We start from the raw sequence: 26,950 nt of genomic DNA, 5'->3' as shown, positions 1-26,950 counted from the left end.
AAAAGATTATTAAGGGATTGAACACTTTGGATGGGTGAGTCCAGAACCAGAGGACACGGTTTAAAAATAAGGGGTAGGCCATTTAGAACAGAGTTGAGGAAAACCACCTTCACCCAGAGAGTAGTGGATATATTGAATGCTCTGCCCCAGAAGGCAGTGGAGGCCAAGTCTCTGGATACTTTCAAGAAAGAGATGGATAGAGCTCTTAAAGATAGTGGAATCAAGGGTTATGGGGATAAGGCAGGAACAGGATACTGATTGTGGATGATCAGCCATGATCATAATGAATGGTGGTGCTGGCTCGAAGGGCCGAATGGCGTACTCCTGCGCATATTTTCTATCGTCTGTTCCCCTGAGAGTCAGTCACCCCTTACATTTTCCAAAACAACATACTTGTTTGAGATGGTGTATGACCTGCCCCCTCTTCCTGGCAGTAGCCTATCTACCTGACTGTATTTGTGGTTTTTCTCCCTTCCTGCAACTGTCATCTATCAGACCCCTTAGCTTCTGTAAATTCCTTATTGCCTCCAGCTGCTACTGCAACCAGTCCATGCGATCCAATAGGATTTGCAACCCAGCACACTACCTGCAGACATAATCATCAATAACATGGGACCTCTCCGTAATCTCCCACATCTGACAGGAAGAGCACATCACTCTACTAAAGGCAATCTTTGCACCTTAAATGTCTATAGACCTTAAATAAAGCACAGTCTTGCTGCTCTAAAAAATACCGCTCCAGGCTAACTTAGTACCTATGTTTTTATATTTTTAAAGTTTAGTCAAGAGACAGATCTCAAACCCACTCTACTTGCTATTGTAGCTTTTCAAAATAAACAGTTAGGTTTAACTCTTAAAAAGCCACTTAGCTGCTTTCCTGCTGTGAGCGCTCTCACACAGGTTTCTCTCAGATCAGCTGTGAATTTTGCTGTTTTTTTTTTAAATCTTAGGTGAACTCCAGTGTCCAGGGATACTTGAAATCAAACAGCAGAGGCAGTAGCTGTGCAAATTGATTGCTGGGTCAAACAGTAGTGTAGGTTTGTGTCTCCATTTGAATCACTTTCCACGTGGTCAATGCCACTGCCTTTGTCTGACTTCCTTTTTTTTAAAGTGCCATTTTTTCCCCACAAAGTTCCAAAGCAATGCAACAGCTTACAAAATAGTAAAACTGCTAGAATTTGAGGAAATCAGCTCCAATACGGAAAATACCTCAACGTAGCAGTTCTTACAGCCATAATTTTTTCATACCCTTTCCAAAGGGCTAGTATCCAAATGCTTTGGATTGAGGCATTAATTAGACTAATTATTGGGGTTATTCCCTTAATAAAAGATTCCTTCCCTTCCCTAATTTTTCACATTCACTTATTGATGTATCATAAATGAAATAAAACCTTGGAATGCAGGTTCATTGTTCCTGAAACGTGGATTTGCAGGTAAAAAGGATAGTGAAGGCATTTGCTATGTTTGCCTTTATTGGACAGTTCATTGAGTACAGGAGTTGTGATGTCATGTTACGGCTGTCCAGAACATTGGCTTGGCCACTTTTGGAATACTGTGTGCAATTCTGATCACTCTGCTGTAGGAAGGATGTTGTGAAACTTGACAAGGTTCAGAAAAGACCCACAAGGATGTTGCCAGGATCAGAGAGTTTAAGCTATATGGAGAGGCTGAATAGGCTGGGGCTATTTCCTGTGGCGTGTCAGAGGCTGAGGGGTGACCTTTTATAGAGTTTTATAAAATCATGAGGGGCATGGATAGAGTAAATAGACAAGGCTTTTTCCTGGGGTGGGGGAGTAAATAAACTGGAGGACGTAGGTTTAAGGTGAAAGGGGAAAGATTTAAAAGGGACCTAAGGGGCAACTTTTTCACCCAAAGGGTGATACGTGTATGGAATGTGCTGCCAGAGGAAGTGGTGGAGGCTGGTACAATTGTACCATTTAAAAGGCATCCAGATGGGTATATGATTAGGAAGGATTCAGAGGGATATGGCCTGAATACTGGCCAATCGGAGTCAATTTATTTAGGATATCTAGTCTGCATGAATGAGTTGGACCGAAGGGTTTGTTTCTGTGCTTTCCGTCTCTGACTCTGTTGTACCAACTTCCTGCTATCTATTTTGATCACTAGCCAAGTCAGGCTTCAACAAGCTAAAAACGTCTCTGCCTGCATGTTGGAACAAAATAATGCATTGATACAGCGGTCACTTAAGAGGGTGTCTCTGTTTAGCAACTTCTGCAGGAATAATTTACTTGTCATCAGAGTGCAGTATTTTCATGAAGAGTACTTGTTTTCAAGACCTTCCACAACTGTTGTCATATCAAAGATGAAATGATCATTTGATTCCATTTAGCTTGTAGAGGTTAGCAAATTCTGCAGCAATGAAATGTGGTTCATTGTTCAAAGTTAGTTTTGCAGGTCTATAGTCTAAGTAGGGAATAAGTTAAAAGCTATGTAATTGTTTTTAGTAGTACTAGGACAAAAATCGCTGGTCATTCTAAATGGTTATCCACCTATAAGAACTAGGAGCAGGAGTAGACAATTCAGCCCCTTAAACTTGCTCATGGGTGACCATATCTCAGCCTCAATTCCACTTTCCTGCCTGCTCCACATAACTTTTTAACCTGTTACTAATTAAAAATCTGTCTGTATCCTCAAAATTAGTCTGTTTCTCAGTGTCCACCACATTTGGGGTAGTGAATTCCACAGATTCATGACCTGTTGAGAGAAGTAATTCCTCATCACTTTTAAATTTGCCATTCCACAGCCTAAAATTATGAGCTTTTATTCTTGATTGTCCCACAAGGGAAGCATCTGCTCTTCATTTACTTGTCAATCCACTTTAGCATCATGTGTACTTCAATTAATCTCCTCCCTTCCTTCTAAACTCGAATGAATATGGGCCTCAACTGCTCAGTTGCTCCTTTTCAATAAGCCTTTTTTCTCTGGAATTAATCTAGTGAACATTCTTTTGAATTGCGCCCAATGCAGTTACTTTCTTCCTCCAGTAAGAGAACCAAAATTGCACCCAGTGTTCCTGGTGTTGTCTCACCAATGACTTGTACAATTGTAACAGCACCTCCCTACTTTTTATACTCCACTCTTTTAGCAATAAATGTCAAAATTCCTTTTGCCATCCTATGAACTTTCTATGACTCATGCACAAGGACACTTAGATACCTTTGCACTGAAGCACTCTGAGGTTTCCCATCTTTAGGTTGTCTTTCTACTCCAACCAAAATGGAAAAGTTCATACTTATCCATGTTAAAGTCTCATCTGCCAATTTTTTTGCCTATTCACCTGACGCATCAGTTCGTAAATTTCTTCATTTCTTCACTGCAGCTTCCTTTCCCATCTATGTTGGTGTGCTCTGCAAATTTGGGTGTAGTACATTCTATTCCTGCATCCAAGTCCTTTATGTAGAACGTAATTGTTTGGGCCTGAAGACCCAACCCTGGGGCACCCATTAGTTATAGCTAGCAAACCAAAAAAAATCAATATAGTCTTGGCTCTGTTTTCTCTTGGTTGGCCAGCCCTCTATTCAAGCTGATTAAATTGCCCCTAACCCTTACTTTCTGTATTATTCTTTTGAACAGCACCTTATCAAATGCCTTCTGGAAGTCTAAATATACTATCAACAGGACCTCATTGTTTATTTTCCTTGTAACATATCCAAAAAACTCTAGCAAGTTAGTCAAACACAACTTATCCTTCATAAAACCATGCTGACTCCGATGGATTAAGTTTTGACTTTAAGTGTTCTGTTACTGGTTTGTTAGTATTGGATTCCAACAATTTTCAGACGGAAATGAATCTAATTAATCTACAGTTTCCAACTTTCTGCTTCCCACCCTATTTGAATAAGGGTGTGACATTAGCATTTTTGCAATCTACAGGAACCTTTCTAGAATCCAGGGATTTGTGGAATATTGTGGAACTAATACATCCAGTATCTCTTCTGACACTTCCTTTAAGACTGTAAGGTGTAGGCCATCAGGCCCTGGAGACTTAACTTTTAATCCCACTTGTTTACTTGGTACTTTTTTCATCTCATGGCGACTACTTTAACTTGCTCTATTTCTATAATTTCTGTATTGCCTGTTAATATTAGGATGATTTCAGTGTCCTCCACTGTGAAAATTGAGGCAAAATAACGATTGTGTTTGCTATTTCTCTGTTCCCACGATTAACTGCCAGTTTTTCCCTCTAAGGGATCAGCATTCACTTTAGATATTCACTTCCTTCTTTATACAAAAACAGATAACAAAAGCTTCTTTCATAATTAATCTTTGCTCTTTTTATTACTACTTTTTTTTTAGTAGCACTTTGGTCTTTAAATGTTTCCCACTTGTGCTAGCCTGCCAGTAACTTTTGCAATATGGTATTCCTTAGTTTTTGTCTTTGCTATCTTTGTTGTCTTTGCTTATGAATTTTTTTTTTGCTTCTTATAATCTTTCCTCTCCTCTGGAATATATATTAGTCAGGAGAATTTGAATATTTCGTTTCCTTAAATGTCTGCCACTGTTCATCTATCATTATAGCCTTTCATTTAGTTCACTCAAAAATTAAGATTCCAGCTGTAATCATTCTTACTTAGAGTATCCTTTACTAACAGATCATTCATCAATTCCATCTCATCTTACAATCTGAAATAGCCAACTCCTTTAATGGTTCCCCAGCATTTTGCTCTGAGAAATCATTTTCAACACACTCTATGAACTCAATCCCCAAAGCTACCCTTGCCAATTTTACTTATCCTATTTATATGCATATTAAAATCATCTATGATTACTGATGGACCTTTCTTATAAGACCCCAGTATTTCCTGTGAAAAAACTGTTAGCAAAACTATAGATTACTACCATCAGGGATTTCCCTGCCTTACTATTTCATACTTCTTGCCAGACTCGATATTACATCTTGATTTCCAGTACCAAATCATTTCTCACTGTAACACTTCTACTAACAAAGCAACTCCATCTTCTTTACCCTCCTTCAATCATTCCTAAAAACTGAGTCTCCTTCGATGTTCGATTCCCTATCCTGGTCTGCCTGTAACCATGATGTGGAGGTGCTGGTGTTGGAATGGGTGGACAAGGTCAAGTCACATGACACCAGGTTATAGTCACAAGGTTTATTTGAAGTTACAGGCTTTTGGAGCCCTGCTCCTTTGTCAGGTGAAGCAGCACTCTGAAAGCTTGTAATTTCAAATAAACCTGTTGGACTATAATCTGGTGTTGTATGCTCCCTGTAACCACATCTGTGATCGGCACCAAATTGTACCTATTCATCTCTGTTTGCATTGTTAACTCATTAATTTTATTGTGAATGCAATGTACATTCAAGTGCAAAGCTTTTTAAGTTTGTCCTATTATGAATTTTCCCTACTCGTGTATGGTTCCTTCGTGCAGTACAACATTCACAAGCTCTGTCCCCTCCTTTTATTTTCTGGTAACAATCAGCCTTTTCACTAGCCTGCATTCCTACCTTCTCCTTTATAGTTTGATTTTTGTAATTTGCCATTCCATTGAACCCTCTTTTCTCTCTGTCTCTTCCAACTCCCCCCACCCATTGTTCAATTTACAGTACAACTCCCAGTTTTGAGTACTGGTGTAATTGTCCCATAAATTCGACCCTGTTTCTCCTGTAATAATCTACAATCTATAATCTACATTGACTATTTTAATCTTATTGACCCTGTGACAATTGGCTAAGGTAGTAATTTAGAGATTGTTACCTTCATGGCTCTGTTTTCTAATTTAGGACCTAATTGCTCATATTCTCTCAGCAAGATCTCTTTTCTCATTCTACCTTGCAGGCAACACAACCTCGGGACTGTTTATCCTAGCCAGAAAACACAGCATCTATTTCCCTGACTGTGCTATCTTCTATTATAACTACATTTCTCCTTTCTCCCCAAACTGGTGCTGTGGTCAGTTTGCACATCCTCCCTTCAAAGAACAAAGATAATTACAGCACAGGAACAGGCCCTTCGGCCCTCCAAGTCTGCGCCGATCGAGATCCTCTGTCTAAACCTGTCACCTATTTTCTCCAGGTCTGGACCCTTTGCTCCCTGCCCATCCATGTACCTGTCCACATACATCTTAAAAGACACTATCGTGTCTGCGTCTGCCACCTCCACTGCCAACGCGTTCCAGGCACCCACTACCGTCTGCGGAAAGAACTTTCCACGCCTATCTCCCTTAAACTTTCCTCCTCTCGCTTTCCACTCATGACCCCTAGTAATTGAGTCCCCCACTCGGGGAAGGAGTGGGGCGGTGTGGAAGCTTCTTGCTATCCACCTTGTCTATACCCCTTATGATTTTGTAGACCTCAGTCAGGTCCCCCATCAATCTCCTTCTTTCTAATGAAAATAATCCTTATCTACTCAACCTTTGTTCATAGCTTGCACCCTCTATACCAGGCAACATCCTGGTGAACCTCCTCTGCACCCTCTCCAAAGCATCCACATCCTTTTTGTAATGTGACCAGAACTGTAAGCAGTACTGTAAATGTGGTCGAACTAAAGTCTTATACAACTGTAACATGACTGCCCCAACTCTTGTGCCCAATACCCCGTTCGATGAAGGAAAGCATGCTGTATGCCTTCTTGACCACTCTATTGACCTGCGTTGCGACCTTCAGGGAACAATGGACCTGAACGCCCAGATCTCTCTGAACATCAATTTTCCCCAGGACTTTTGCATTTCCTGTATAGTTTGCTTGTGAATTAGATCTTCCAAAATGGATCACCTCACATTTGCCCGGATTGAACTCCATCTGCCATTTATCTGCCCAATTCTCCAATCTGTCTACATTCTGCTGTAATCTCTGACAGTCCCCTTCAGTATCTGCTACTCCACCAATCTGTGTTATCTGCAAACTTGCTAATCAGACCACCTGTACCTTCCTCCAAATCATTCATGTATATCGCAAACTACAGTGATCCCAGCACAGATTCCTGTGGAACACCACTGGTCACAGGTCTCCAATTTGAGAAACCCCCTTCCACTACTATACCCTGTCTCCTGTTGTCTAGCCAGTTTTTTTATCCATCTAGCTAGCATACCCCTGGACCCCTTGCGACTTCACTTTCTCCATCAGCCTGCGATGGGGAGCCTTATCAAACGCCTTACTGAAGTCCATGTATATGACATTACAGCCTTTCCCTCGTAATCAACTTTGTCACGTCCTCAAAGAATTCTATTAAGTTGGTAAGACATGACCTTCTCTGCACAAAACCATGTTGTCTATCACTGATAAGCCCATTTTCTTCCAAATGGGAGTAGATCCTATTCCTCAGTTCCTGTGTGCTGCCTCACTTGTAGTCACACCCTCCTCTCCCTGACCACCAATCAAATTCGAGGTGGATAATGTAAGAGGTATTACTGCCTCCTGTAACATAGCTTTCAGGTAAGTCTCCCCCACCTTCCTGATATGACGCAGTGTCCGAAGTTCAGACTCCAGTCCAACTGTGAGCCAAAGTTTCTCAGAACCAATACTTGCTGCACATGTCACTGTGAACTACAGTGATGTCCACCAGCTCCCAGATGTTGCAACTATGACACATTATTTGGTCCTGCATGTCTATCCTGATTAGATTTTCAATTTATTTTCAAATTTACTACTGATTTTTAGTTTTCAATCTTGAAATGTGTCTCCTGTTTCATCGGAAAACATGTCAGAATGGATAGAAGTGTAAAATATAACCACCAGTCACTTACGTGTGATTTTACACTGGCTGATCTCCCAGCTGTTGGGCCATGGTCTGTTCCAGATCCATTGATCTGTGAAAGCAATTTGAAAAACAGTAGTGATATCGCCTTCCCTTACTTCACTGAACTCTCACCTTCATAAACATCAAAAGTTCAGCTCTACAGCACGTGCTCTTCACTCAGTAATAAAAAGACTCTTATTTCTTCTCTGAAGAAATCCTTCTCCCTGTCTTTCCTTCCCTCCAAAAGAGAAAATCTGATCGTTATCTATTGCACAGACTTCCAAGAAGTCTTAGCTTAATTAGCATTAGAAAATTTAGGATCTTTATGGTTCTGCATATTGTGCTATAGGTCCTTTTTTTAATATAAATAGCATTTTGCATCTTAATTGGCAATTCTGGTAAGTACTTCCCAAAGACAGTAACAGCTTTATCTCTTTATTTGTTTCTACTTTTGATAGTTCTGAAAATCTGTCTTCCTAGTTGCACATTTAACAACCTGCCTGCCCTATCAGCAAGATGCAAAAACATTATAGGTAACATTTATACCTCAATCATCGTATCAAAAATATATATCTGGTCATTAGCTAATTATACAAGTGATAATGGGAACTGCAGATGCTGGAGAATCCAAGATAACAAAGTGTGAAGCTGGGTGAACACAGCAGGCCAAGCAGCATCTCAGGAGCACAAAAGCTGACGTTTCGGGCCTAGACCCTTCATCTCATCAGAGATGAAGGGTCTAGGCCTGAAACGTCAGCTTTTGTGCTCCTGAGATGTTGCTTGGCCTGCTGTGTTCACCCAGCTTCACACTTCGTTAGCTAATTATACAAGATTGTTTTAAGAAAATTAGCTGTCATATTTTCTGTGTAACAAAGCCACTGCGCTAAAACGACACTTGGTGAGCTCTGAAATGCATAATTTCATGCTTCTGTCATATTGCATCCAATGTAGCCATAACTCTAAAAAGCAATTTTGTTTGTTACTGTTAGTGTCAGTGAAATTACCTTTTCAAGTTGTTTTGCTGTTTACCACTTCTATGGCTGTGCCAATTTCATAGACAGACCTAATGGTCTTAATTGAGAAATACTGTTTTTAAAATTTAATTTTCTTTTGTAACCCATGAACAAGAATCTCTCAGAACATTTTTAAAAATAAAAGCAGTTAAGTATTTAGCAAATGAAAGCAGTTTTTCTGAAGTTTTGTTAAATTTGTGAAATGTGAGAGTTTAGGGTAGCCATAATTCCAAGCCCAGTAGCCTGAACAGCCTTTGACCATTGTCATCGCAACACTTAGCTACTACTTATACAATTCACAATGGTTGTGACCTGTCCCCAACTCAGCAGTACTTTGTCTGTGACATATTCCCCGCGGATGATCTGATTTCCACATTCAATAATTGTTCTCTTAAAGTTGTGATTGTATTCCTGAAAATGATGCCTTTAAGTGGCAGTAGACCCTCATTGGAATCAATATTTAACCACAGTTAGGTTTCTTCAGAAATTTCTCATCCAGAAAAGGCAATTTACAATTTGAAATACTATGCTATGCAAATATAGCACTGTGCGTTCTTGTCTGCAATACCTTGTGAACAAAAATTATTCAATCATCCTAAATGTATCACTTGAAGTGAAAACTTTACAATTCATGTGGTGGGTTTAAAAATAGGCATTTCTGGTCACTCTGGTCTACCTTTCTACCAAGGCAATATATCTGAAATACTACGGTAATAAAATGTGAGGCTGGATGAACACAGCAGGCCCAGCAGCATCTCAGGAGCACAAAAGCTGACGTTTTGGGCCTAGACCCTTCTTCAGAGCTCTGATGAAGGGTCTAGGCCCGAAACATCAGCTTTTGTGCTCCTGAGATGCTGCTGGGCCTGCTGTGTTCATCCAGCCTCACATTTTATTATCTTGGATTCTCCAGCATCTGCAGTTCCCATTATATCTGAAATGCTATGTGGGTGGTATTTATTGCAGCATAATCACAGCCCGACAAATACTATGTCACCAACAATTAATATGAGAGCTCCACTTCAATAGTAAAAATGAAAGTAGAGTTAAATTCAAAGAAAGTTGTAGTTGGAACTAATTAGTGATGTTGTGCTGCTTGTCAGTTTTCCAGTCTGCTCTTTTCTGTACTTCATGCCTGATGATTACCAGAAATCTGGGAGTAGAAAAGAGAGGTTCCCAGTTTCCTTGGTAACAATTGCAGCGTCCTGGAATGCCATGAGCCCCAGGGTCAGGCACTCCAAACTAGGAGGCTATACTGGCAGAGCCAGAGCCAGTCTCACCTGTTAGCAGCTCCAGTCTACCAGTTATATATTCCATACTTGCTCCTCTATCTCCTTTCTCGCTCCCAGACCCATCACCAAGAATCCAGCATTCTCTCCTCACTCTCCAAATCCCAATGTAATTTTCTGCAAGTGAACTGTGCCAAGTGTGCCCAAGGCTACGCAACAGGTCAGAGACTAGGAATCCTGCAGCAAATGACTCATCATCTTACTACCCAAATCCTATCCACCAAATAAAAGGCAAAACCTTACTTAAATGACTTTGTGCAGCTCTAATGATACTTGAGGACCTTGACACCATCCAGTACAAAGTAGCCTGCTGATTAGCACCCATCCACTCCGTCCACCACAAACACTTAATAGCAGAAGTGTATGCAGTCTACCAGATGCACAGTAGAAATTCATCAAAGTTCACTAGCACCTTCTAAACCCATGACTGCTTCTATCTAGAGTATACTTCGAAGTCAGGATCGTGAGTGGCTTGGAGGTGATCTTGCAGGTGCCAGTGTTCCCATGTATCTGCTGTCCTTGTCCTCCTAGATGGTAGTGGGTTTGGGTTTCAGAGGCACTGTCAATGCAAACTGCTACTAGTGATCATCTTTGGTAGAGGGAGTGGATGTTTGTGGATGTAGTACTAATCAAGTGGGCTATTTAGTCCTAGTGGATGGTATAAAGCTGCTTGAATTTGTTAGAGTTGCACTCATTCAGGCAAGCGGGAGTATTCCATCACACTCCTCACTTGGTGTTGTCAGTGCGGACAGGCTTTGGGGAGGCAGGTGGTCACTACTCACTAGCCTCTGACCTACAGTTGTAGCCATTATGTTTATATGTTCAGTTCAATTTCTGGTCAGTGGTAACCGCCCCCACCCCAGGATGTTGTAGAGGATTCGGTGATAAGGTCATTGAGTGTCATTGGGCAAAGGTTAGATTTGTTTGTTTCATTTTGGCAATAGTCATTGCCTGGCATTTGTGTAGTATAAATATTACGTGCTACTATGCAGCTTTAAGCCTTGATATTGTCCAGATCTTGTTGCATTTGACTATTGACTGCTTCAGTATCTAAGGAGTTGTGGATGGTGATGAACATTTTGCAGTCGTAACTTCTGACTTTATAATGGAGGGAAGGTCATTGATAAAGCAGCTGAAAATGCTTGAATGTAGGCCACTACACTGAGGAACTCTGACAGAGATGTCCTGGAGCTGAGATGATTGGCCTGCAGAAACCACAGCCAACTTTCTATGTGTTAGGAATGACTCCAGCCAGTAGAGAGATTTTCCCCGATTCCTGTTGATTCCACTTCTGGTGTAGGGCTCCTTGATGACACACAGTCAAATATGGTCTTAATCTTAAGGACAGTCACTGTCAGCTCCATGACTGATGGATCAGATCCAAGTTGTGTTACCACACCCAATGGTGAATGGTGGTGGAGGGTCCAAAAATTCTCTATCCTTAATAATGCAGGATCCCAGCACATCAGTGCAAAAGACAATAAGGATGAAGCATGTGCAACAATCTCCTGCCAGAAGTGCCAAGTGGCTGACCAAATGTGGCCTCATCTAAAAGGTCCGCAGCATCACAGATGCCAGTTTTAAGTCAATTTGATTCACTGCACGTGATATCAAGAGATAATGGGACCTGCAGATGCTGGAGAATCCAAGATAACAAAGTGTGGAGCTGGATGGACACAGCAGGCCAAGCAGCATCTTAGGAGCACAAAAGCTGATGTTTCGGGCCTCGCCCCTTCATCAGAAAAGGGGGATAGGGAGAGGGTTCTGAAATATAAATAGGGAAAGAGGGGGAGGCAGATCAAAGATGGATAGAGGACAAGATAGGTGGAGAGGACAAGAGAGTTGCAGTGGGAGAGAGATCCCCTGGAGGTTTGTCCAGAGGGAGGAGGGTAACTTCTTCAGGTTAGGCATCCCTGGAAGAGGCTTCGAGTGAGGTTAAAATTGTGTCGGAGATAATGGGAACTGCAGGTGCTGGAGAAACCTCCTTCCTCTGGATGAACCTCCAGGGGATCTCTCTCCCACTGCAACTCTCTTGCCCTCTCCACCTATCTTCTCCTGTATCCATCTTTTGATCTGCCTCCCCCTCTCTCCCTATTTATTTCAGAACCCTCTCCCCATCCCCCTTTTCTGATGAAGGGGCTTGGCACGAAACGTCAGCTTTTGTGCACCTAAGATGCTGCTTGGTCTGCTGTGTTCATCCACCTCCACACTTTGTTATCACGTGATATCAAGAAATGGTTGGAAGCACAGGACATTGCAAAGACTATGGGCTCTGATAACATTTTGGTGCTAGTATTGAAGACGTGCACTCCAGAACTTGCTTCACCTGTAGCTAATACAGCTACAACACTGGCAATGTAGAAGACTGCCCAGGCTATGACCTGTACACAAGAAAGCAGGACAAATCCAACCCTGACAATTACCACCCCATCAGTCTACTCACCTTCCATAATTTTACTGTTGACTGTATCAGTGACAGTGCTATCAAGAAGCACCTTGCTCAGCAAAAGGTTTCATCAGGGCCTCTGAGCTGTTGACTGCATTGGAGTCATGGTTCCAACATGGACAAAAAAGAGATTAATTCCAGATTCACGTGCAGTGAATCAAATTGACTTAAAACTGGCATCTGTGATGCTGCAGACGTTTTAGATGAGGCCACATTTGGTCATCCACTTGGCACTTCTGGCAGGAGATTGTTGCACATGCTTCATCCTTATTATCTTTTGCACAAATGTGCTGGGTTCCTGCAGTATTAAGGATAGAGAATTTTTGGACCCTCCACCACCATTCACCATTGGATGTGATAACACAACTTGGATCTGATCCATCAGTTATGGAATCTCTTAGCTCTTTCTACCATTTACTGTTTGGCATGCAAGTAGTCCTGCTTTTTAGATTCACTAGGCTAAATAACTCATCTTTAGATATGCCTGGTGCAGCTCCTAGCTCACCATCCTGCACTCTTCATTGAACTAGGTTTGATCCCTTGGATTGATGGTAATAGTAGAATGGGGGATACGCTGGACCACAAGGTTGCAGATTTTGTTGCAGTATAGATCTGCTGCTGATGGCCCACAGCGGCTCATGGGTGGCCAATCTTGAGTTGCTACATTTGTTTGAAATCTGTCTCATTTAGGACAGTGATTTTTGCACTACACAGTATAAGGTATTCTCAATATGAAAGTGGGACTATGTCTCCAAGTACTGTGCAGTGATCACTCTTACCGATATTGCATCTATGGCAGGCACATGTGGTGATAATGAGGTCAAGTATGTTTGCCCTCTTGCTTCCTTCACCTGCTGCAGATCCAGTTTAGCAGTTATATCCTTTAGGACTCCTCCAGTGGTACTGCTGCTGAACTTTGTGGTGGACATTGAAATTCCCCACACAGATATATTCTGAGCCCTTACTACCCTTGCTGCGTCTTCCAGGTGTTGCTCAGCCGGAGGTTTCTTTGCCCATGCTTGACAGAATGCATGAGACTTTAGAGCGTCCAGAGTCAATGTTGAGGACTTCCAGGACAACTCCCTCCCATTATATCACCGCCTCTGCTGAACCTGCAGTGTTGTTGGGTGAATATGATGGTGACATTGTGAGGTGTGATACCCTGAATATGACTTGACTGTTACTTGACTAGTGTATGAGGCAGCTCCCAATTTTGGCACGAGCCCCCAGATGTTGGAAGGAGGGTTTTGCAGGGTCGACAGGGCTGTTTTTGCCATTGTCATCTCTGGTACCTAGGTTGATACCAGGTAGTCCATCTGTTTTCATTCCATTTTTCCTTTCTAGCAGTTGATAAAACTGAATGGCTTGCTAGGCCCTTTCAAGAGCAATTAAGAGTCGACTACATTGCTGTGGGTCTGGAGTCAAATATAGGCCAGACCAGGTAAGGAGAGCAGTTTCCTCCCCTAAAGGGCATTAGTGAAGCAGATCATTTTTTGACATTCGACGACAGTTTCATGGTTATCATTAGACTCTTGAGTCCAGATTTTTATTGAACTCAAATTCTATTATCAGTGATGGGATTCAGTCTCAAGTACCCTAGAACTTTTCTAGGCCTGTGAATTAATAATACTACTGGGCCATCATCTTCCACGTGGCACACTCTTAGATTGAGAAGCATAATGGAAACACTTTGATACTTGTATGCTTTTCTACTGCTGTAATTTAGAACTGTGGCATTTGAGCTTCAGGGCCTTGCAGAACATAGCCCTAAAACTAGACTGGCGCCACTTGGTTTGCAGTTCACTGGCAGTGTGAAGTGAATGCACCCTTCGTCTCTGACTTTTCTTAAGATATCCTTTTTATTCAATGGATCCCTCAACAACCTTGCAATTCTATCCCATCATTCCTTTGACTTAAACTCCCAAAACAGGTTACTTGATTTATTTTTCAATCAAGTTCTGATTTTATTGACCTTCAGTGGGATTTTCCTATTGTCACCTAGTTTGCAGAATTGTTTTTGTGTAAGTTTCAAACAGGTTCAAACTTGAACGCTGAGAACAGCATACTACTTTGCTACCACTTACACATCTGTAGCAGGTATTTCCTGGATTTTGCATTCTTTTATGCTTTGTTTAGAAAGCCTAATGTGCGATAAAGTGTTAATTGCAATTATTCAGTTAAAGTGCTCTTTTATTCTTGCTGTGGTTTTGTTTCTAGGTGGTATTTTGGTAAAATGGGTCGCAAAGATGCAGAGCGATTGCTGCTACATCCAGGAAATCCACGTGGCACATTCTTAGTTCGAGAGAGTGAAACCACAAAAGGTAACAACGATCATAAGTGCTTAATATGATTTTGAATAACACACTTGACAGGAGAGTGAGAACCGAAAAGAAATTCCAAAAATTAATGCCAAGGTGCACAGAATGCAGGAAGAGATAATATCTTTGAGCAAGGAATAGTAATTTACTAGGAGGGGTCACTCTTCGTGTGAAAATTATTGTCTAAATCAAGGTTAATGTGCATGGAACTGGGTGTTAAATATTTCTCAAGGAATTCAAGAAAAATGGAAAAGGGAAAGCAAAAGGAGAGGCAGCATTATTTAAGGAGACCTTTGAATTGTTGGAGAGCAGGTAGCCCAGAGGGGTCAAGGCTGATTTTGAAATACCCAGGTGGCATGCAGATCCATCCTTAAATCCCAAATTGTCCAGAAAAATTCACCTGTAGGCAACCTACATGGAAGAAAATGCTGGTGAACCCATCAGCAGAAAATGTGACGGAGAAGCAGCCTGTGATTGGAGGAGCAGGCAGCAGCTAGCTAAGTTGGTTTTGGCATTAAGGGTGTCGCTAAGTTGGTTTTGACATTGAAGGAGTTGCCAAGCACCAAAGTATGGAAGTTTGGGGCCGCGAACTGGCTAAGCAGTTGATGAGGTCCAGGAGCTTGGAGGCAAGTTGCGTGGGGTGGGGATACACTGAGAGCAATTTTTTTACCAAGATGTGGAATATTTGGCTAGGTCTGATAGGTCTGTGGACCAGATGTCAAAGTTCTATTTGCTGTGTCTCAGTTGGCCAGAGAAAGGGGTAACAAGTGGAGTGTTTCATGGTGTTGGTTGGAGGTGGTGGGTGTGTGGTGCGGTGAAATAAAGCTGCCAGATGGTGATTTGGTCAGTGAGAGGGTGGTGGAGGAGGATGCCAGATAGGATTGGGGGAAGAAAATTGTTGCTAGACGTGTGTGTGACTGGTGTGCGCGCGCGACTGTGACTAGTGTGTGTGTGTGTGCGTGTGTCTCTGGTGTGTGCGTGTGTCTCTGGTGTGTGCGTGTGTCTCTGGTGTGTGCGTGTGTCTCTGGTGTGTGCGTGTGTCTCTGGTGTGTGACTGACTGTGACTGTGACGTGTGTGTGTGTGCGTGCGTGCGCGCGCGCGACGGGTGTGCGTGCGCGCGCGCGACGGGTGTGCGCGCGCGACGGGTGTGCGTGTGCGCGCGCGACGGGTGTGCGTGTGCGCGCGCGACGGGTGTGCGCGCGTGTCTGTGACTGTGACTGGGATTGGTGTGCGTGACTGGTGTGCGCGCGTGTCTGTGACTGTGACTGGTGTGCGTGCGTGACTGGTGTGCGTGCGTGACTGGTGTGCGTGCGTGACTGGTGTGCGTGCGTGACTGGGACTGTGGCTGGTGTGCGTGCGTGTCTGTGCGTGGCTGGTGTGCGTGCGTGTCTGTGCGTGACTGGTGTGCGTGCGTGTCTGTGACTGTGACTGGTGTGCGTGCGTGTCTGTGACTGTGACTGGTGTGCGTGCGTGTCTGTGTGCGTGACTGGTGTGCGTGTGTGACTGTGACTGGTGTGCGTGTGTGACTGTGACTGGTGTGCGTGTGTGACTGTGACTGGTGTGCGTGTGTGACTGTGACTGGTGTGCGTGTGTGTCTGTGTGCGTGACTGGTGTGCGTGTGTGTCTGTGTGCGTGACTGGTGTGCGTGTGTGTCTGTGACTGGTGTGCGTGTGTGTCTGTGACTGGTGTGCGTGTGTGTCTGTGACTGGTGTGCGTGTGTGTCTGTGACTGGTGTGCGTGTGTGACTGTGACTGGTGTGCGTGTGTGACTGTGACTGGTGTGCGTGTGTGACTGTGACTGGTGTGCGTGTGTGACTGTGACTGGTGTGCGTGTGTGACTGTGACTGGTGTGCGTGTGTGACTGTGACTGGTGTGCGTGTGTGACTGTGACTGGTGTGCGTGTGTGTGACTGTGACTGGTGTGCGTGTGTGTGTCTGTGACTGGTGTGCGTGTGTGTCTGTGACTGGTGTGCGTGTGTGACTGTGACTGGTGTGCGTGTGTGACTGTGACTGGTGTGCGTGTGTGACTGTGACTGGTGTGCGTGTGTGACTGTGACTGGTGTGCGTGTGTGACTGTGACTGGTGTGCGTGTGTGACTGTGACTGGTGTGCGTGTGTGACTGTGACTGGTGTGCGTGTGTGTGTCTGTGACTGTGACTGGTGTGCGTGTGTGTGTCTGTGACTGTGACTGGTGTGCGTGTGTGTGTCTGTGACTGGTGTGTGTGTGTGTGTGTGACTGTGACTGGTGTGCGTGTGTGTGACTGTGACTGGTGTGCGTGTGTGTGACTGTGACTGGTGTGCGTGTGTGTGACTGTGACTGGTGTGCGTGTGTGTGACTGTGACTGGTGTGCGTGTGTGTGTCTGTGACTGGTGTGCGTGTGTGACTGTGACTGGTGTGCGTGTGTGTCTGTGACTGGTGTGCGTGTGTGACTGTGACTGGTGTGCGTGTGTGACTGTGACTGGTGTGCGTGTGTGACTGTGACTGGTGTGCGTGTGTGACTGTGACTGGTGTGCGTGTGTGTGTCTGTGACTGGTGTGCGTGTGTGACTGTGACTGGTGTGCGTGTGTGTGACTGTGACTGGTGTGCGTGTGTGTGTCTGTGACTGGTGTGTGTGTGTGTCTGTGTCTGTGACTGGTGTGTGTGTGTGTCTGTGTCTGTGACTGGTGTGCGTGTGTGTCTGTGACTGTGACTGGTGTGCGTGTGTGTCTGTGACTGGTGTGCGTGTGTGTCTGTGACTGGTGTGCGTGTGTGTCTGTGCGTGACTGGTGTGCGTGTGTGTCTGTGCGTGACTGGTGTGCGTGTGTGTGTGTGCGTGACTGGTGTGCGTGTGTGTGACTGTGACTGGTGTGCGTGTGTGTGTGTGTGTCTGTGACTGTGACTGTGACTGGTGTGCGTGTGTGTCTGTGACTGTGACTGGTGTGTGTGTGTGTGTCTGTGTGCGTGACTGGTGTGCGTGTGTGTGCGTGACTGGTGTGCGTGTGTGTGCGTGACTGGGACTGGTGTGTGTGTGACTGTGACTGGTGTGCGTGTGTGTGTCTGTGACTGGTGTGTGTGTGTGTCTGTGACTGTGACTGGTGTGCGTGTGTGTCTGTGACTGGTGTGCGTGTGTGTCTGTGACTGGTGTGCGTGTGTGACTGTGACTGGTGTGCGTGTGTGACTGTGACTGGTGTGCGTGTGTGTGTCTGTGACTGGTGTGTGTGTGTGTCTGTGACTGTGACTGGTGTGCGTGTGTGTGCGTGTGTGTGCGTGACTGTGCGTGTGTGTGCGTGACTGGTGTGCGTGTGTGTGCGTGACTGTGACTGGTGTGCGTGTGACTGTGACTGGTGTGCGTGTGTGACTGTGACTGTGACTGGTGTGCGTGTGTGTCTGTGCGTGACTGGTGTGCGTGTGTGTGTGTGCGTGACTGGTGTGCGTGTGTGTGCGTGACTGGGACTGGTGTGTGTGTGACTGTGACTGGTGTGCGTGTGTGTGTCTGTGACTGGTGTGTGTGTGTGTCTGTGACTGTGACTGGTGTGCGTGTGTGACTGTGACTGGTGTGCGTGTGTGTCTGTGACTGGTGTGCGTGTGTGTCTGTGACTGGTGTGCGTGTGTGTGCGTGACTGGTGTGCGTGTGTGTGCGTGACTGGTGTGCGTGTGTGTGCGTGACTGGTGTGCGTGTGTGTGCGTGACTGGTGTGCGTGTGTGTGCGTGACTGGTGTGCGTGTGTGTGCGTGACTGGTGTGCGTGTCTGTGCGTGACTGGTGTGCGTGTGTGTGCGTGACTGTGACTGGTGTGCGTGTGACTGTGACTGGTGTGCGTGTGTGACTGTGTCTGTGACTGGTGTGCGTGTGTGTGTGTGCGTGACTGGTGTGCGTGTGTGTGTGTGTGCGTGACTGGTGTGCGTGTGTGTCTGTGCGTGACTGGTGTGCGTGTGTGTCTGTGCGTGACTGGTGTGCGTGTGTGTGTGTGCGTGACTGGTGTGCGTGTGTGTCTGTGACTGTGACTGGTGTGTGTGACTGTGACTGTGACTGGTGTGCGTGTGTGACTGTGACTGGTGTGCGTGTGTGTGACTGTGACTGGTGTGCGTGTGTGTGTCTGTGACTGGTGTGCGTGTGTGTGTCTGTGACTGTGACTGGTGTGCGTGTGTGTGTCTGTGACTGTGACTGGTGTGCGTGTGTGACTGTGACTGGTGTGCGTGTGTGTCTGTGACTGGTGTGCGTGTGTGTCTGTGACTGGTGTGCGTGTGTGTCTGTGACTGGTGTGCGTGTGTGTCTGTGACTGGTGTGCGTGTGTGTCTGTGACTGGTGTGCGTGTGTGTCTGTGACTGGTGTGCGTCTGTGTGCCTGACTGGTGTGCGTGACTGGTGTGCGTGTGTGTGCGTGACTGGTGTGCGTGTGTGTGCGTGACTGGTGTGCGTGTGTGTGCGTGACTGGGACTGGTGTGCGTGTGACTGTGACTGGTGTGCGTGTGTGTCTGTGCGTGACTGGTGTGTGTGACTGTGACTGTGACTGGTGTGCGTGTGTGTGTGTGTGTCTGTGACTGGTGTGCGTGTGTGTCTGTGACTGTGACTGGTGTGCGTGTGTGTCTGTGTGCGTGACTGGTGTGTATGTGTGTCTGTGTGCGTGACTGGTGTGCGTGTGTGTCTGTGACTGGTGTGCGTGTGTGACTGTGACTGGTGTGCGTGTGTGACTGTGACTGGTGTGCGTGTGTGACTGTGACTGGTGTGCGTGTGTGACTGTGACTGGTGTGCGTGTGTGACTGTGACTGGTGTGCGTGTGTGACTGTGACTGGTGTGCGTGTGTGACTGTGACTGGTGTGCGTGTGTGACTGTGACTGGTGTGCGTGTGTGACTGTGACTGGTGTGCGTGTGTGACTGTGACTGGTGTGCGTGTGTGACTGTGACTGGTGTGCGTGTGTGACTGTGACTGGTGTGCGTGTGTGTGTCTGTGACTGGTGTGCGTGTGTGACTGGTGTGCGTGTGTGTGACTGTGACTGGTGTGCGTGTGTGTGACTGTGACTGGTGTGCGTGTGTGTCTGTGACTGGTGTGCGTGTGTGTGCGTGACTGGTGTGCGTGTGTGTGCGTGACTGGTGTGCGTGTGTGTGCGTGACTGGTGTGCGTGTGTGTGCGTGACTGGTGTGCGTGTGTGTGCGTGACTGGTGTGCGTGTGTGTGCGTGACTGGTGTGCGTGTGTGTGCGTGACTGGTGTGCGTGTGTGTGCGTGACTGGTGTGCGTGTGTGTGCGTGACTGGTGTGCGTGTGTGTGCGTGACTGGTGTGCGTGTGTGTGCGTGACTGGTGTGCGTGTGTGTGCGTGACTGGTGTGCGTGTGTGTGCGTGACTGGTGTGCGTGTGTGTGCGTGACTGGTGTGCGTGTGTGTGCGTGACTGGTGTGCGTGTGTGTGCGTGACTGGTGTGCGTGTGTGTGCGTGACTGGTGTGCGTGTGTGACTGTGACTGGTGTGTGTGTGTGTCTGTGACTGTGACTGGTGTGCGTGTGTGTGTCTGTGACTGGTGTGCGTGTGTGTGTCTGTGACTGGTGTGTGTGTGTGTGTGTGTGACTGTGACTGGTGTGTGTGTGTGTGTGTGACTGTGACTGGTGTGCGTGTGTGTGACTGTGACTGGTGTGCGTGTGTGTGACTGTGACTGGTGTGCGTGTGTGTGACTGTGACTGGTGTGCGTGTGTGTGTCTGTGACTGGTGTGCGTGTGTGACTGTGACTGGTGTGCGTGTGTGTCTGTGACTGGTGTGCGTGTGTGTCTGTGACTGGTGTGCGTGTGTGACTGTGACTGGTGTGCGTGTGTGACTGTGACTGGTGTGCGTGTGTGACTGTGACTGGTGTGCGTGTGTGACTGTGACTGGTGTGCGTGTGTGACTGTGACTGGTGTGCGTGTGTGTCTGTGACTGGTGTGCGTGTGTGACTGTGACTGGTGTGTGCGTGTGTGTGTCTGTGACTGTGACTGGTGTGTGCGTGTGTGTGACTGTGACTGGTGTGCGTGTGTGTGACTGTGACTGGTGTGCGTGTGTGTGTCTGTGACTGTGACTGGTGTGCGTGTGTGTCTGTGACTGGTGTGCGTGTGTGACTGTGACTGGTGTGCGTGTGTGACTGTGACTGGTGTGTGTGTGTCTGTGACTGTGACTGGTGTGCGTGTGTGTGTCTGTGACTGTGACTGGTGTGCGTGTGTGTGTCTGTGACTGGTGTGCGTGTGTGTGTCTGTGACTGGTGTGCGTGTGTGTCTGTGACTGGTGTGCGTGTGTGTCTGTGACTGGTGTGCGTGTGTGTCTGTGACTGGTGTGCGTGTGTGACTGTGACTGGTGTGCGTGTGTGACTGTGACTGGTGTGCGTGTGTGACTGTGACTGGTGTGCGTGTGTGACTGTGACTGGTGTGCGTGTGTGAGTCTGTGACTGTGACTGGTGTGCGTGTGTGTGTCTGTGACTGTGACTGGTGTGCGTGTGTGTGTCTGTGACTGGTGTGTGTGTGTGTCTGTGACTGTGACTGGTGTGCGTGTGTGACTGTGACTGGTGTGCGTGTGTGACTGTGACTGGTGTGCGTGTGTGTGACTGTGACTGGTGTGCGTGTGTGTGTCTGTGACTGGTGTGCGTGTGTGACTGTGACTGGTGTGCGTGTGTGTGACTGTGACTGGTGTGCGTGTGTGTGTCTGTGACTGGTGTGCGTGTGTGTCTGTGTCTGTGACTGGTGTGTGTGTGTGTCTGTGACTGTGACTGGTGTGCGTGTGTGTGACTGTGACTGGTGTGCGTGTGTGTGTCTGTGACTGGTGTGTGTGTGTGTCTGTGACTGTGACTGGTGTGCGTGTGTGTCTGTGACTGGTGTGCGTGTGTGTCTGTGACTGGTGTGCGTGTGTGTCTGTGACTGGTGTGCGTGTGTGCGCGTGACTGGTGTGCGTGTGTGCGCGTGACTGGTGTGCGTGTGTGCGCGTGACTGGTGTGCGTGTGTGCGCGTGACTGGTGTGCGTGTGTGCGCGTGACTGGTGTGCGTGTGTGCGCGTGACTGGTGTGCGTGTGTGCGCGTGACTGTGACTGGTGTGCGTGTGTGACTGTGACTGTGACTGGTGTGCGTGTGTGTGTGTGCGTGACTGGTGTGCGTGTGTGTCTGTGACTGTGACTGGTGTGTGTGACTGTGACTGTGACTGGTGTGCGTGTGTGACTGTGACTGGTGTGCGTGTGTGTGACTGTGACTGGTGTGCGTGTGTGTGTCTGTGACTGGTGTGTGTGTGTGTCTGTGACTGTGACTGGTGTGCGTGTGTGTCTGTGACTGGTGTGCGTGTGTGTCTGTGACTGGTGTGCGTGTGTGTCTGTGACTGGTGTGCGTGTGTGTCTGTGACTGGTGTGCGTCTGTGTGCGTGACTGGTGTGCGTGTGTGTGCGTGACTGGTGTGCGTGTGTGTGCGTGACTGTGACTGGTGTGCGTGTGACTGTGACTGGTGTGCGTGTGTGACTGTGACTGGTGTGCGTGTGTGTCTGTGCGTGACTGGTGTGCGTGTGTGTGTGTGCGTGACTGGTGTGCGTGTGTGTCTGTGACTGGTGTGTGTGACTGTGACTGACTGGTGTGCGTGTGTGTGACTGTGACTGGTGTGCGTGTGTGTGTGTGTGTCTGTGACTGTGACTGTGACTGGTGTGCGTGTGTGTCTGTGACTGTGACTGGTGTGCGTGTGTGTCTGTGTGCGTGACTGGTGTGCGTGTGTGTCTGTGTGCGTGACTGGTGTGCGTGTGTGACTGTGACTGGTGTGCGTGTGTGACTGTGACTGGTGTGCGTGTGTGACTGTGACTGGTGTGCGTGTGTGACTGTGACTGGTGTGCGTGTGTGACTGGTGTGCGTGTGTGTGACTGTGACTGGTGTGCGTGTGTGTGTCTGTGACTGTGACTGGTGTGCGTGTGTGTCTGTGTGCGTGACTGGTGTGCGTGTGTGTCTGTGACTGGTGTGCGTGTGTGCGCGTGACTGGTGTGCGTGTGTGCGCGTGACTGGTGTGCGTGTGTGCGCGTGACTGGTGTGCGTGTGTGCGCGTGACTGGTGTGCGTGTGTGCGCGTGACTGGTGTGCGTGTGTGCGCGTGACTGGTGTGCGTGTGTGCGCGTGACTGGTGTGCGTGTGTGCGCGTGACTGGTGTGCGTGTGTGCGCGTGACTGGTGTGCGTGTGTGTGCGTGACTGGTGTGCGTGTGTGTGCGTGACTGGGACTGGTGTGCGTGTGTGTCTGTGCGTGACTGGTGTGCGTGTGTGTGTGTGCGTGACTGGTGTGCGTGTGTGTCTGTGACTGTGACTGGTGTGTGTGACTGTGACTGTGACTGGTGTGCGTGTGTGACTGTGACTGGGCGTGTGTGTGACTGTGACTGGTGTGCGTGTATGTGACTGTGACTGGTGTGCGTGTGTGTGTCTGTGACTGGTGTGTGTGTGTGTCTGTGACTGTGACTGGTGTGCGTGTGTGACTGTGACTGGTGTGTGTCTGTGACTGGTGTGCGTGTGTGTCTGTGACTGGTGTGCGTGTGTGTCTGTGACTGGTGTGCGTGTGTGTCTGTGACTGACTGGTGTGCGTGTGTGTCTGTGTGCGTGACTGGTGTGCGTGTGTGTCTGTGTGCGTGACTGGTGTGCGTGTGTGACTGTGACTGGTGTGCGTGTGTGACTGTGACTGGTGTGCGTGTGTGACTGTGACTGGTGTGCGTGTGTGACTGTGACTGGTGTGCGTGTGTGTGACTGTGACTGGTGTGCGTGTGTGTGACTGTGACTGTGACTGGTGTGTGTGTGTGTGTCTGTGACTGTGACTGGTGTGTGCGTGTGTGTCTGTGACTGTGACTGGTGTGTGTCTTTGACTGTGACTGGTGTGTGTGTGTGTGTGTGTGTGTGTGTCTGTGACTGTGACTGGTGTGCGTGTGTGTCTGTGACTGTGACTGGTGTGCGCGCGTGTGTGTCTGTGACTGTGACTGGTGTGCGCGCGTGTGTGTCTGTGACTGTGACTGGTGTGCGCGTGTGTGTGTCTGTGACTGTGACTGGTGTGTGCGTGTGTGTGTCTGTGACTGTGACTGGTGTGTGCGTGTGTGTGTCTGTGACTGTGACTGGTGTGTGCGTGTGTGTGTCTGTGACTGTGACTGGTGTGCGTGTGTGTGTCTGTGACTGGTGTGTGCGTGTGTGTGTCTGTGACTGTGACTGGTGTGTGCGTGTGTGTGTCTGTGACTGTGACTGGTTTGTGTGTGTGTGTCTGTGACTGTGACTGGTGTGTGTCTGTGACTGGTGTGTGTGTGTCTGTGACTGTGACTTGTGTGCGTGTGTGTCTGTGACTGTGACTGGTGTGTGTCTTTGACTGTGACTGGTGTGTGTGTGTGTGTGTGTCTGTGACTGGTGTGTGTGTGTGTCTGTGACTGTGACTGGTGTGCGTGTGTGTGTCTGTGACTGGTGTGCGTGTGTGTCTGTGTGCGTGACTGGTGTGCATGTGTGTCTGTGACTGTGACTGGTGTGCGTGTGTGTCTGTGACTGTGACTGGTGTGCGTGTGTGTCTGTGACTGTGACTGGTGTGCGTGTGTGTCTGTGACTGTGACTGGTGTGCGCGTGTGTGTGTCTGTGACTGTGACTGGTGTGTGCGTGTGTGAGTCTGTGACTGTGACTGGTGTGTGCGTGTGTGTGTCTGTGACTGTGACTGGTGTGCGTGTGTGTGTCTGTGACTGTGACTGGTGTGTGTCTGTGACTGGTGTGTGTGTGTGTGTGTGTCTGTGACTGTGACTGGTTTGTGTGTGTGTGTCTGTGACTGTGACTGGTGTGTGTGTGTGTGTCTGTGACTGTGACTGGTGTGCGTGTGTGTCTGTGACTGTGACTGGTGTGTGTCTTTGACTGTGACTGGTGTGTGTGTGTGTGTGTCTGTGACTGTGACTGGTGTGCGTGTGTGTCTGTGACTGTGACTGGTGTGCGTGTGTGTCTGTGACTGTGACTGGTGTGCGTGTGTCTGTGACTGTGACTGGTGTGTGCGTGTGTGTGTCTGTGACTGTGACTGGTGTGTGCGTGTGTGTGTCTGTGACTGTGACTGGTGTGTGCGTGTGTGTGTGTGTGTCTGTGACTGTGACTGGTGTGTGTCTGTGACTGGTGTGTGTGTGTGTGTGTGTCTGTGACTGTGACTGGTTTGTGTGTGTGTGTCTGTGACTGTGACTGGTTTGTGTGTGTGTGTCTGTGACTGGTGTGTGTGTGTGTGTCTGTGACTGTGACTGGTGTGCGTGTGTGTCTGTGACTGTGACTGGTGTGTGTCTTTGACTGTGACTGGTGTGTGTGCGTGTGTGTCTGTGACTGTGACTGGTGTGCGTGTGTGTCTGTGACTGTGACCGGTGTGCGTGTGTGTCTGTGACTGTGACTGGTGTGCATGTGTGTCTGTGACTGACTGATGTGTGCGTGTGTGTCTGTGACTGTGACTGGTGTGTGCGTGTCTGTGACTGTGACTGGTGTGTGTGTGTGTGTCTGTGACTGTGACTGGTGTGCGTGTGTGTCTGTGACTGTGACTGGTGTGTGTCTTTGACTGTGACTGGTGTGTGTGTGTGTGTGTCTGTGACTGTGACTGGTGTGCGTGTGTGTCTGTGACTGTGACCGGTGTGCGTGTGTGTCTGTGACTGTGACTGGTGTGCATGTGTGTCTGTGACTGACTGATGTGTGCGTGTGTGTCTGTGACTGTGACTGGTGTGTGCGTGTCTGTGACTGGTGTGTGCGTGCGTGTCTGTGACTGGTGTGTGCGTGCGTGTCTGTGACTGGTGTGTGCGTGCGCGTCTGTGACTGGTGTGTGCGTGCGCGTCTGTGACTGGTGTGTGCGTGCGCGTCTGTGACTGGTGTGTGCGTGCGCGTCTGTGACTGGTGTGTGCGTGCGCGTCTGTGACTGGTGTGTGCGTGCGCGTCTGTGACTGGTGTGTGCGTGCGCGTCTGTGACTGGTGTGTGCGTGCGCGTCTGTGACTGGTGTGTGCGTGCGCGTCTGTGACTGGTGTGTGCGTGCGCGTCTGTGACTGGTGTGTGCGTGCGCGTCTGTGACTGGTGTGTGCGTGCGCGTCTGTGACTGGTGTGTGCGTGCGCGTCTGTGACTGGTGTGTGCGTGCGCGTCTGTGACTGGTGTGTGCGTGCGCGTCTGTGACTGGTGTGTGCGTGCGCGTCTGTGACTGGTGTGTGCGTGCGTGACTGTGACTGATGTGTGTCTGTGACTGGTGTGCGTGTGACTGTGACTGGTGTGCGTGTGTGACTGTGACTGTGACTGGTGTGCGTGTGTGACTGTGACTGGTGTGCGTGTGTGTGTCTGTGACTGTGACTGGTGTGCGTGTGTGTGTCTGTGACTGGTGTGCGTGTGTGACTGTGACTGGTGTGCGTGTGTGACTGTGACTGGTGTGCGTGTGTGACTGTGACTGGTGTGCGTGTGTGACTGTGACTGGTGTGCGTGTGTGACTGTGACTGGTGTGCGTGTGTGACTGTGACTGGTGTGCGTGTGTGACTGTGACTGGTGTGCGTGTGTGTGTCTGTGACTGTGACTGGTGTGCGTGTGTGTGACTGTGACTGGTGTGCGTGTGTGTGACTGTGACTGGTGTGCGTGTGTGTGACTGTGACTGGTGTGCGTGTGTGTGACTGTGACTGGTGTGCGTGTGTGTGTCTGTGACTGGTGTGCGTGTGTGACTGTGACTGGTGTGCGTGTGTGTCTGTGACTGGTGTGCGTGTGTGACTGTGACTGGTGTGCGTGTGTGACTGTGACTGGTGTGCGTGTGTGTGACTGTGACTGGTGTGCGTGTGTGTGACTGTGACTGGTGTGCGTGTGTGTGTCTGTGACTGGTGTGCGTGTGTGTGTCTGTGACTGGTGTGCGTGTGTGTCTGTGACTGTGACTGGTGTGTGTGACTGTGACTGGTGTGCGTGTGTGTGTCTGTGACTGGTGTGTGTGTGTGTCTGTGTGACTGGTGTGCGTGTGTGTCTGTGACTGGTGTGCGTGTGTGTCTGTGACTGGTGTGCGTGTGTGTCTGTGACTGGTGTGCGTGTGTGTCTGTGACTGGTGTGCGTGTGTCTGTCTGTGACTGGTGTGCGTCTGTGTGCGTGACTGGTGTGCGTGTGTGTGCGTGACTGTGACTGGTGTGCGTGTGACTGTGACTGGTGTGCGTGTGACTGTGACTGGTGTGCGTGTGTGACTGTGACTGGTGTGCGTGTGTGTCTGTGCGTGACTGGTGTGCGTGTGTGTGTGTGCGT

General features: G+C 48.1%; 1 protein-coding gene across 2 annotated transcripts in view; it reads left to right on the top strand.

The window, feature by feature from the left end:
* Window positions 1-26,950, top strand: part of yes1 (YES proto-oncogene 1, Src family tyrosine kinase) — a 189,353-nt gene that overhangs the window by 44,310 nt on the left and 118,093 nt on the right. For both annotated transcript variants that reach the window (XM_048529438.2, XM_048529439.2), the window contains exon 5: window positions 14,678-14,781. In XM_048529438.2, the coding sequence (XP_048385395.2) occupies window positions 14,678-14,781 (104 nt within the window). The remainder of the gene's footprint in view (window positions 1-14,677; window positions 14,782-26,950) is intronic.

This window comes from Stegostoma tigrinum, chromosome 5 (genome assembly GCF_030684315.1).
Source record: "Stegostoma tigrinum isolate sSteTig4 chromosome 5, sSteTig4.hap1, whole genome shotgun sequence".
NCBI lineage: Eukaryota > Metazoa > Chordata > Chondrichthyes > Orectolobiformes > Stegostomatidae > Stegostoma > Stegostoma tigrinum.
The sequence above is the reverse complement of the archived record's forward strand: the minus strand, read 5'-3'. Positions and strand labels throughout refer to the sequence as shown.